Source organism: Oncorhynchus gorbuscha, linkage group LG08 (genome assembly GCF_021184085.1).
Source record: "Oncorhynchus gorbuscha isolate QuinsamMale2020 ecotype Even-year linkage group LG08, OgorEven_v1.0, whole genome shotgun sequence".
Taxonomy (NCBI): domain Eukaryota; kingdom Metazoa; phylum Chordata; class Actinopteri; order Salmoniformes; family Salmonidae; genus Oncorhynchus; species Oncorhynchus gorbuscha.
This window is the reverse complement of record NC_060180.1, coordinates 30,545,539-30,557,531: the sequence shown is the minus strand read 5'-3', so window position 1 is coordinate 30,557,531 and position 11,993 is coordinate 30,545,539. Positions and strand designations below refer to the sequence as shown.

At 42.3% G+C, this 11,993-nt stretch overlaps 1 protein-coding gene across 1 annotated transcript; it reads right to left on the bottom strand.

The window, feature by feature from the left end:
• Positions 1-4,476: 4,476 nt before the first annotated feature.
• echs1 (enoyl CoA hydratase, short chain, 1, mitochondrial) lies at positions 4,477-10,576 on the bottom strand. Its single transcript, XM_046359112.1, has 8 exons — positions 10,408-10,576; positions 8,893-9,090; positions 8,673-8,800; positions 5,919-6,018; positions 5,731-5,835; positions 5,465-5,584; positions 5,186-5,253; positions 4,477-5,056 (listed from the first exon to the last, which is right to left on the bottom strand). Exons 1-8 carry the CDS (start codon positions 10,493-10,495, stop codon positions 4,991-4,993), a joined length of 873 nt encoding a protein of 290 aa, XP_046215068.1. The 5' UTR covers positions 10,496-10,576; the 3' UTR covers positions 4,477-4,990.
• Between the last annotated feature and the right edge of the window lie 1,417 nt (positions 10,577-11,993).

Here is an 11,993-nt window from a genome sequence, read left to right as displayed (position 1 = left end):
AAACATGGTACAAACATTATTGGGCAAAGTCAACAGCACAAAGGTCAAGAAGGTAGAGACAACAATACATCATGCAAAGCAGCCACAACTGTCAGTAAGAATGTCCATGATTGAGTCTTTGAATGAAGAGATTGATATAAAACTGTCCAGTTTGAGTGTTTGTTGCAGCTCGTTTCAGTTGCTAGCTGCAGTCAACCGAAAAGAGGAGCGACCCAGGGATGTGTGCGCTTTGGGGACCTTTAACAGAAGATGACTGGCAGAACGGGTGTTGTATGTGGAGAATACGGGCTGCAGTAGATATCTCAGATATTGGGGAGTGAGGCCTAAGTGGGTTTATTAAATAAGCATCAACCAGTGGGTCTTGCGACAGGTATACAGAGATGACAAGTTTACAGATGAGTATAGAGTGCAGTGATGTGTCCTATAAGGAACATTGGTAGCAAATCTGATGGCTCGAGAGCACCCTTACCTGCCGATCTATAAATTACGTCTCCGTAATCTAGCATGGGTAGGATGGTCATCTGAATCAGGGTTAGTTTGGCAGCTGGGGTGAAACAGGAGTGATTACGATAGAGGAAACCAAGTCTAGATTTAACTTTAGCCTGCAGCTTTTATATGTGCTGAGTCAAATAGGAATCCTGACTTAATGAAGTGGTGATTAAAGAGCTCAGACTCAGTGCTTCTTATCAGTAACAACCACATCATCAACATTAAGGGATATGGGCAGCTGTGAGGAGGAGGGTTTATTGTCCAGGTCTTTAACAGTTTTCCAGAACGTCTTGGGATTAGACCTACAGAGAGAGAACTGCTCCTTAAAGTAACTAACTTTGGCCTTCCGGATAGCCTGAATGCACTTATTTCTCATTTGCCTGAACAATAGCCAGTCAGTCTGAGTATGCATGTACCGAGCCTTTCGCCAAATGCAATTCTTGAGGTGGAGTAACTCTGTAAGATCATGGCCGAACCAGGGGCTGAACCTGTTTTTAATTCTCATTTTCTTTATGGGTGCGTTTGTTAACAATACCACTGAAAATATCAAAAAGGAAGATCCAAGAGTCTTCAACAGAGGGGATCAAGCTGATTCTATACCAATTTACAGAGGCCAGTCCATGAAGGAAGGCTTGCTCAATAAAGTTTTTTAGCAAGCGTCTATGACAAATCAGGACAGGTCGTTTCACTGAGCAGCCATTAAGAACACAGGCTGTAAAACAGTGGTCACTAAGGTCATTACAGAAAACACCAGACTGAAACCTATCAAGATTATTTGTGAGGATAACATCAAGGAGAGTAGCCTTTTCTGGGTGTTTGGAGTCATACCTTGTGGGATTGGTGATAAACTGAGAACGATTTAGGAATCACGTTTTTTTAGGACTTGGTCAGGTAGATTTAAGCATGTACCAGTTTAGGTCACCTAGTAGGACCAATTCAGAGCTAGTGTAAGGGGCCAGGAGAGAGCTTAGGGCAGGTAGGGTACAGGCCGGTGCTGATGGAGGACGATAGCACCCAGAAACAGTCAACAAAGAGCTATTTGAAAGTTTAATGCTTAAAACTAGCAAATCAAATTGTTTGGGGACAGACTTGGTAGAGACAATCGAACACTGAAGGTGATCCTTGGAAAAGATTGCCACTCCCCCACCTTTGGAAAATCTGTCTTGCCGAAAAAGGTTATAACCGGGAATGTTAACATTATTATTCAAAACACTCTTCCTTAACCACATCTCAGTAATGACCAACACATCTGGATTGGAGCTGTGAACCCACACTTTCAATTGATCCATTTTAGGTAATAAGCTTCTAGTGTTAACATGCAGAAAACCCAGGCTTTTACGAGAGCAGAAATCAGTGAAGCAGAAATCAGAGCACAAGTCAGAATTGGGGCAAGCAACATTAGTTGGGCCAGGGTGTACATGCACATTTCCAGATATCATCAACAGTAATACCATCAAGGCACAGCATAGGACAGGGAGAGCTCTGCAGTGTTGATTTATGACATCTGAATGTGCATCGATGGCAACAAGATCATATTGTACAGCAATTTCATCAGGTAACACGAATACAAAGCCGGCGAGAGGTGGTTAGAATAGGATGGGAGGCCAAAAGTCTGTGTAACCAATAGAGAGTCAGAGTTCCGAGTGTGGGAACAAACATAGTCTGTCCTACGGTTGGGTAAAGAAAGTTTGTAGTCAACAAAGTATGTAGGAGTCATGAGGCAAATAGCAAAATGCACAAGAAAAAAATTATATATTTAATGACTTGGGGCTAGCCATTGTAAGTTCAGAGTCACTCGCCCCAGCAGTGCGTGTGTGCTCGAAGGCGAGCAAAAGCTCGGGAGTGAGGGGTGAGTGTGGTGGAGGTACCTGATTCATGATGGAATTGCTGCAAAGAAACCACTACTAAAGGACACCGATAAGAAGAGACTTGCATGGGCCAAGAAACATGAGCAATGGACATTAGGCCGGTGGAAATCTGTCCTTTGGTCTGATGAGTACAAATTTTAGATTTTTGGTTCCAACCGCCGTGTCTTTGTGAATTTTTTATGTTGTCCACATTAAGGTCCAGCCTACTGTTTTGCAATGTATTGCATTCATCAATGTACATGTTATCTTCAGCTAATGCCAACTTCCTTGGCCCATTGATGACACTGGTTATGTCCCAAAGTGTGCACTTGGTTCACTTCCCTTCTCTATTTTGAAAGGAAATTGCTGATAAAACAAATGTGGTGGAAACCCATGTATCCAGCAGTCCAATGTGTTTAGATTTGTGGGAGATGGTGTACGAGTGCACATTTCAGGTCACAGGAGATTTTCACATCTCAAAATGTGAAAATGTATTTGGTAAAAAAGCTCATGTACGTTCATACCTTAATATCAATAATATAATATGCTAAGCCTTCTCTAAGCTGCAGGAGGGTCTACTACAATTTTTATGACAATTTTCTTCATTTTATGCTCAAAAGAAGCCCGTCGTCCTCTTACATTTTGTCAACTTTATAGTCTGCTGTGTTTTGTATTTCATACCCATAATGCTCATTGACTTGACATTCCAAATTACATAAAGCCCTGAGTGATTATTTCTACCATGGTTCACGCTATATTGTGTCATGTCAATGCCATTATGATGTAATTTTGCTCCCAAGGCAAAGCCTATAAAAGCATGGGTCCCAGATGCTGAGTGGGTATAACTATAATCATGCCCAGACACAGACTATCCACTTCTCGCCCAGTCCGCAGGAGGCTTTAGAGCCACTCGGACCGTGAGACGCAGCAAGAGAGTTGGCAGGAGGAGACATTAGGTCCCTTACTAGCCATTGGTAAATGCCACTGGCATTTATATTCCTCTGTGTTTTGTATTTCTTTTTTTTCCTGGGTTTTTGTGTTTTGGAATGGCACGGTTACTACAGAAGATTCACCTGTCATAATGCAAATTATGTAAGTGTTTGTAGGCCAATTTGTTTAAACTGTGAAATGACTACATTACCCATAATGCTATTCGACTGGACATTCCAAATTTCCATGGCGATTATGGATCACAATAGTAATATGAATTTATGCAACACTGTATCCAGGGTATCCTGTCAACTGCACTTATACCGGATGGGCCCTGCGTAAAATCTTCAACTGCATATCTCATGAGTGATGCCTGATGCCGTTTTCCAACTCTTAAACTAACCATACATCCTTTTAAATAATGTGGTCAAACAAGGCCAGGTACATAATGAGTCAAATAAGCACTAGGTCTAAAACATACGCTTCCCTATTGCCTTTCACCTTGACCAATCAACTTACTGCGATGGGATCAGAATACATGGTAAAATTCATAGATCCATCAAATCCTTTGTTTAAGACACAATGTTGTCGTGTCCTTGGCTAGACAATGTTCTCTTAACATGTCTGAGGGAGGGACACGCTATGGGGCCTACAAGCTATGCCAGTTCCACCTCAGAATTAACTGTAGCTGTTTAAATTAGATGAGAACATGAGAGATTGCCCCCCTTGTATTGCAATCAACAGGAGCGAACATAAAACAATATGTGAAGCATCAATACTGCCCAGATGAATAGTGTAATAACACCATCTAGTGTTGAATTATTGTGTAAGAATCAATAGTACATGTTAATGATTTTATATGATGATCATAGGCTGTGCTGCCTCAGGTTTCTGCACGAGAAAGAAACAGCTCAACGAAACGAAAAACAGATCATATCATCACGTCCATCTATTAACTTTAGTGGTCATTTCCCAATAGACATTTCATCAAACTAAACAGCTGTCTATCACCAAACACAGATGAAGGTATTGTTACATTAAACCTGATCATTGTGAGCTGGTTTCCTGGACCTAGATTAAACCTACCGCTGGACTAAAAAGCTTGCTAAATGGATCTCCACTGAAAATGCATCTTACACAGGAATTTTTCACTTTATTTTTCTTAATGCCTACAATGTGACCGATGGAATAACTCAAATAGACAGATACATTCCTTGCTACGGCTTTATTTGCACAATGTACACAGGACAAATTAATTTTCTAGAAAATGTGAGATTCTGTTGGACAGTGAAAAGGCTGTGTTAAGTGTGTGTTAGCGGTTGTGACTGATATCGCTTGGCCTCTGCCATTTACACCCAAAAAGATATTTGTTATTCCATGATGGACGATGACCTAAAACAGCTTTCATACAAACACACTATTACTGTACTGCACACATACAACACAGTTTGCATACAGGGTATAAAACCGTGATAAGGCAAGTAAATCACTCTGGATAAGAGAATCTGTTAAATTGTCTGTCTGGGTGTCATTCAGGGCTAATTCCTCATTTAAGGTCGACATGTAAAAGTCTGATTTTCACAATAATCTCCAGTTTAGATTACTTAAATCTCATCTAAGCCAACATCAGTCATGAGTCAAGATATCAAGTCAGGACACAGCCTTCAGGAACCCTTGGATCGGAGATTCACATCCTGGTCTGTTGGGTTTTGTGTTTGCTCCTCTTACTGGTCCTTGAAATTGGCCTTTCTCTTTTCCACAAATGCGGTCATGCCCTCCTTACGATCCTCCTGTTGTAGGAAACACAATGTCAGTGAGTACACACAGAACACACCTGAGAAATCGTGGCATGTATGCCAAAAGGCGCTTCCTAAGAAAACAGTTGATCTGAATAAGAGAACATCAGTAGATTGACTGACCGTGGCAAAGGTAGAGTGAAATAATCTCTTTTCCAGACGATTCCCTTCAGCCAGCGTCAGCTCGTAGGCTACACACCAACACACATGTTAGATCTTGCATTAATTAATACAACTGAAGCAATAAAAGACTAGGGAAGGAGAAAAATAAAAAAAAGAACAAACATGTAAATGTATGAATTAAATCAAGTTCACAAAACATGAAATATCTAAACATCTCACATCATTGTAGGGTCAGAGAAGGGTTTATTAAATATGTAAAAATCAGACCAGCTCTCTAACCTGCGTTGACGGCCTCTTTAGCCATGGCAGACACGATCTTGGAGTTGGCAGCGATCTTCTCCCCACATTTAATAGCTTCTGACACCAATTGGTCTACTGGACAGATCTTACTCACCAGACCTAAGAGAGCATGGTAATTGTGTGTATAATGTGAGGATTGTGTGTGTTATCTGACTGTTTAGCCTCCTGTGTGTGTGTGTGTCTGCGAGTTACCTGACTGTGTACTCTCCTTTGCATGTATAATGTGAGGTTTGTGTGTGTGATACCTGACTGCTTAGCCTCCTGTGCTGTGATCCTTTCTCCAGTCAGTACCATCTCCATGGCGAGAGATTTCCCCACTGCCCTTGTCAGTCTCTGAGTACCACCAGCACCTACACACAGAGTACAGTTAATCTACAGACCAACAGACAGACTTAACTATTTTCAATCCACATAGATCAGGGATTAGTGGTACCTGGGATTGTTCCCAAAAGGATCTCAGGCTGTCCAAACTGAGCCTTCTCTCCAGCAAAGATGATGTCACACATCATAGCAAGCTCACAGCCTCCCCCCAACTAGAGAAAAATACATAGAGCGAGAGAGAGGCACACACAGAAATAATGTTAACCCACACACCGTTAACACACACACACACACACACACAAAACCAAACTTTTCCTTGTGGTCTCGCTATACAGACTACCTCCACAATGTGCCAATGTTTCAGCATACATGTCTGCCTGTATAAAGTAAGTTTGGCAAAGAGGAAAGGGCGGAGTTGGGACGTGCGCCGAAAATCCGTCCAGAGCTCTATCCATTGAAGTCCTGCCGTAAATATTTCTGGTAGCTACTGTAGCTAGATGGAGCTCGCAGGGGATATTTTCAATTAGTGTATTTTGCAAAGTAAGTAGTTTGTTCGCACCATTGACGTTTGCGTTTCAAGCTTACGCTTGTGTCTACCTCCGTCATGTTTCCGAGGGGATTATTTTTAACCCCCTCCTACCCAAAATTGTGATTGTTTCGGAGTTCTCTGTCTGAAGAGCAACCACCCCCCCATAAAATATCCCCATTAGAAGTGGCCAAGAAATTCCGACAGTGGTGTTGCCCTAGGTCTGAGATTTCTGAGACGATTGTGGTACTGACAGTAAAAGCAAGGACAGGGTAACCGAAGGCTGGGACTAAAAACAAAAAAAATGATTATGAAATGTAAAATATACTGTCCGTGAAATGTATGCAGTATGTGAAACCTGGAAATGGAAGTATTGTTTGTTGTCCATTAGTTTATTCCAATTAGGGGAGGGGTGGTAGGGTTAGGGGAAAATGATAAAGAAGTTAAATATGTTATATAATGTCATTGTATGTCGTAGTGTTAAGATTTCCCTTCGCTGGATCTAAGGGGCCTAGCTTGACCTATGAAAAACAGCCCCAGACCATTATTCCTCCTCCACCAAACTTTACAGTTGGCACTATGCTTTGGGACAGGGAGCATTCTCCCAGCATCCGCCAAACCCAGCTTCGCCCGTCGGGCTGCCAGTTGGTGAAACATCACTCCAGAGAACGTGTTTCCACAGATCCAGTCCAATAGCGGCGAGCTTAACACCACTCCAGCCGATGCTTGGCATTGCGCTGGAATTTTTATTTATTTATCAATGAATCCACCAATAAGAACATTGCTGAAAGACATCCAATGGCTCTATCAAACAAGGAGAACCATATCTACATGCACAATAACGTATAGTGTGATCAGTATAACATGGAGCCTTCGGGAAATGCCACAAAGCAGGGCTAAATGCATATTTAGATCTCACCCCCATCAATACACTGGAAGCAGTCATAGGGTGTATCATTCAGCGCACGAAGCCCAGACCTGCCTTCCTCCTGGGCAATTATGTGCGCAACATCTTACAGTCTTAGAAATGCCTTGGACATGATGAAAACAAGCCCAGATTCCCCCAGGGTGAAGTTCCCCTTTAAGTTCCAACTGTAATGAGTTTGCCACAATATAATAAATGGGCATCGAATATTTTCCTTAAACAATGGCTTTACTTACTTTTGATATTAGAAGAATATGCTTCGTCACATACATCGAATAGGTGCAGTGAAATGTCTAGTTTTACAGGGTCACCCATAGCAGTAAGAGCATAGACAGATTTTTCACCTCGTTGACTCGGGCATTCGAATTACTGACCATTCGGATACTAGCCCAAAGAACCGCTGGGTTAGTTTAGAAACTTTTATGAAGGTTTGGTGTGGTGTGGAGAAGGGAGTCCGTCTCCCTCGGACCCCTGACAGTTGAACTTGAGGAGAGGAAGAATGTTTTAGGCCTACCAGTACTTCTATAATCTAACAATATGTTTGTTTATCTTTCAAAAGAGATTATCTGATCGAAAATGTACGAATTAGCCTCCTGTAAGCCTACAGTATATCTAAACAGCAGTAGTAGCCTATCTGGCAAAGATAAAGAAATGCATGACAGTATGGGGAACATGCCGCTGGAATCCCTCTTTCGCTTCTCTTCCTTTATATTCATTTTTTAAAAATAGGCCAATTAATATCATGCAATGCCCTGATTCATTCTGCTCTCAAATCTCTGACAGCTGAACCTGGAAGTGGACAATCACTGTTTAGGAATGTAAAAACCAATAAAACAATAAAACAATAGGCTATAACGTTTTGAATATGCAACACATCAAATGTTTTTTTATAGGCTGTTTTTAAGGACACTTAGGCCTTACTGTGGCTAATTTGGTCAATATCGCTCGTTTATTAATAATAATAATAATAATAAATGCCATTTAGCAGACGCTTTTATCCAAAGCGACTTACAGTCATGTGTGCATACATTCTACGTATGGGTGGTCCCGGGGATCGAACCCACTACCCTGGCGTTACAAGCGCCATGCTCTACCAACTGAGCTACAGAAGGACCATTATTGATGGTGCCAGGTCAGAGGTTTCTTTTTCACTTTCATCTCTCGGATCTGAACTTGTCTCTTGGATCCGAACGGCCACAGGCCTGTTTGGGTCCGTTTTTCCACTGGACTTTTTGAAATGGGTATGAATGCCCTCTAGTCCATTCTGAACGGGACTCCACTTCAAATTAATGTATTTATGCATATCGGGTCCGGGTGGCGAAGCCACCGGTCCATTCCAAATGTCTGGACCCGTGAAGACCTCTAGTGTATACTATTATAACAGACTACCTGTTGACTGAGGTGTGTGTACTCACAGCGAACCCGTTGACAGCAGCGATGACTGGTTTCCTAGTGGTAGAGACTCTGTTCCAGTGAGCTAGGAAGTTCCCGGCATAACACTCCTGGAAGGTACGATTCTGCATCTCCTTAATGTCAGCCCCAGCTGAGACACACACAGTTTTCAGGTGTAAGACACAAGATGCGTGTGCACACACTTATCTCCCGCTCTCTCTCGTTCACACACACATCCCTCACCTGCGAAGGCCCTGTCGCTGCCAGTAAGGACGATGGCGCCCACTGTTCCATCAGCCTCGAATGCATCCAGCGCTTTTCCCAACTCCAGCATCAGACCGTCACACAGAGCGTTCAGAGCCTTGGGGCGGTTCAACTGGATGTAGCCTACATCCTGATTCTCTCCACGCTTCTCCACCAGGATGTACTCATACTGACCACCTAACACACACACACACACAATAAAATAAGAGGATTATTCATTCAACGTGACCAAGGTGGTGTTCCAGGCTGACTACAATCAAGTATGTCTGAAATTATCAGTACATCTGGGACCGGATGGGTAGCCCTCAGATTGAGTCTCTAAAGGGCTCACATTAAACGAGCATTAGTGACGGCTGGGGCTCCATCACTCATTTAGTCTTTGATCTAAAAAAAAACTTGTCTGGGACAGCTAAATCAATGCCAAAATTGTGTAGTGTAGACAGTTCAAGGGCATGCAAAGACTGGAAGTAGTTACGACATATCCATAACCAAGACTACCGAATAGATCGAGATGAACTAAAACTGGGGGTAAACAAACAGTGACGGAAATATAATGCGGCAGCTTTACAGACAGTGTTAGCTGATCGTGAAACAAATTAGTGGCAGAATAAGTATCATGCAAATCATTTGTTGTTGTGACAGCGAAGTATGCTTACAGCGACACGTGAGGCTGCCGAAAACGTTTAATGAAACGACAAAATGTATCAGTAGTTTGTTTAGGACGACGCCACAATTAGGCTAATTACATGGGAATAACTGGAGTACCCGACTTGGGGTGTGCTTACATTAAGCCACTCCTCGACGTGTGCATCTATCCGCAAGACTCTCAGTCAGATTTGGTAGGCAGTTAGATCGGAGACAGGAAAGCCAAGTGCATCCACTTAGATCAGTACATTACGACATTTCTATTCGATCAAATGAACATCACCTAATTCGACACTCTCTCGTAGACACCTATATATAAAAGAGGATTTATCTCACGCTGGCAGATTTTAGGGCGCCTCTTCCTCTGCCAATATGCAAAGGGATGTCCCTACCCTAAACCGTAAACTCAAAAAGGTATACATCGGGATTTTGGCAAGGATGCCCTTTATCTACTTCCCCGAAGGCAGAAGAACCCGTGGATGCCATTTGTATGTCTCTGTGTGCAGTATGAAGGAAGTTAGAGGTCGTTTTGCAAGACAATGCTAACGACCATTTGCGTAGTCATTGAGCTAACGCTATTTAGCAGTAGTGCTTGCACTAAATAGCAACTTCCTTCAAATTGCACGCAGAGGCATAAACCAGGTATCCACGAGTGCATATGACTCGGGGAAGTATATCGTGAAATATCCCTTTAACCTCAACCAGGGACGTCTCTCGGATCCATCGGCAAAACATCAAGCGTCGCACATGTAATGACGTAACGTTAACTAGCTCCATGACATTGTCCATGACATCCATGACAAAAAAAGCACTGCTTTTCTAAAAATGACATTAACAGTAACCTTTTACCTGCACTGTACTGACGAGCGATAGAGAGAGTTGAGGAGAGAGCTCCTGGCTTCAATAGCAGTGCTGCGGTTCTGCAGAACAGGGCCATTTCAAACACGAAGTTGCTGTCACAACACGAGCACTCACTGCAATCAACCTCACTCGTGACCCGGAAACGGATAAGTGGCCGAGGATTGTCAACACAGATTAGCCATTAATAACGGCTCTAAAAATGAAAATAAATGTCTTAACAAATGGAAGGCAACATCAGACGGGACCATTCTAGCCAATGCGGGCAGATACGTGTGTAAACAGGCACAACAGTTTTCACTAGTTACCGCAGCCACAAATTCTAAATTGCCTATTGAATTTTCATGCATTTTTATTGAGCTTTTTGGACTCAATTTAAGGTTAGGGGTAGGCATAAAGTTAGCAGTGTGGTTAAGGTTAGATTTAAAATAACATATTAAGAAAATAAATTGTAGAAATGAGCGGGGTTTAAACTTTGTGGCTGTGGTAACTATAGACGACCAGGCACAATTCCGCTATAGTGTTTTTAATAAAGGTTGCCGGCATGTCACGTGTCCTACTAATATCAGAACACATGTAACAGCCGAATCATTACGAAACTTATATTCGATCAAATAAGCTACACGTAGCAAATAAGCCATTATATTTTTTGTTAACCAAATTCGACACTCATTGACCTCCATACAAAAACGTTTCGCTTGGTGAGCAGAAAAAATGGCACCTGCTGGAGAAATGTAATTCCCCCCCAGATTTATTTAACAAGGTAGGCCAGTTGAGAACAAGTTCTCATTTACAACTGCGACCTGGTCAAGATAAAGCAAAGTAGTGTGACAAAAACAACACAGTTACACATAAACAAACTTAGTCAATAACACAATAGTATATATATCATCTATGTACAGTGTGTGCAAATGTAGAAGAGTAGGGAGGTAAAGGCAATAAATAGTCCATAGAGGCGAAATAATTCCAATTTAACATTAAAACTAGAGTGATAGATGTGCAGATGATGATGTGCAAGTAGAGACACCAGGGTGCAAAAGAGCCAGAGGATACATAACAATATGGGTATGAGGTAGTAGGGTGTGCCATTTACAGATTGGCTGTGTACAGGTACAGTGATCAGTAAGCTGCTCTGACAGCTGATGCTTAAAGTTAGAGAGGTAGATATAAGACTTCAGCTTCCGTGATTTTTGCAATTCGTTCCAGTCATTGGCAGCAGAGAACTGTAAGGAAAGATGGGCAAATTAAGTGTTGGCTTTAGGGATGACCAGTAAAATATACCTGCTGGAGCGCGTGCTACGGGTGGGTGCTGCTATGGTGACCAGTGAGCTGAGATAAGATGGGGCTTTACCTATCAAAGACTTATAGATGACCTGGAGCCAGTGGGTTTGGCAACGAATATGTAGTGAGTGCCAGCCAACGAGAGCATACAGGTCGCAGTGGTGGGTAGTATATGGGGCTTTGGTGACAAAACAGATGGCACTGTGATAGACTACATCCAGTTTTCTGAGTAGAGTGTTGGAGGCTATTTTGTAAATGACATCGCAGAAGTCAAGGATCGGTAGGATAGTCAGTTT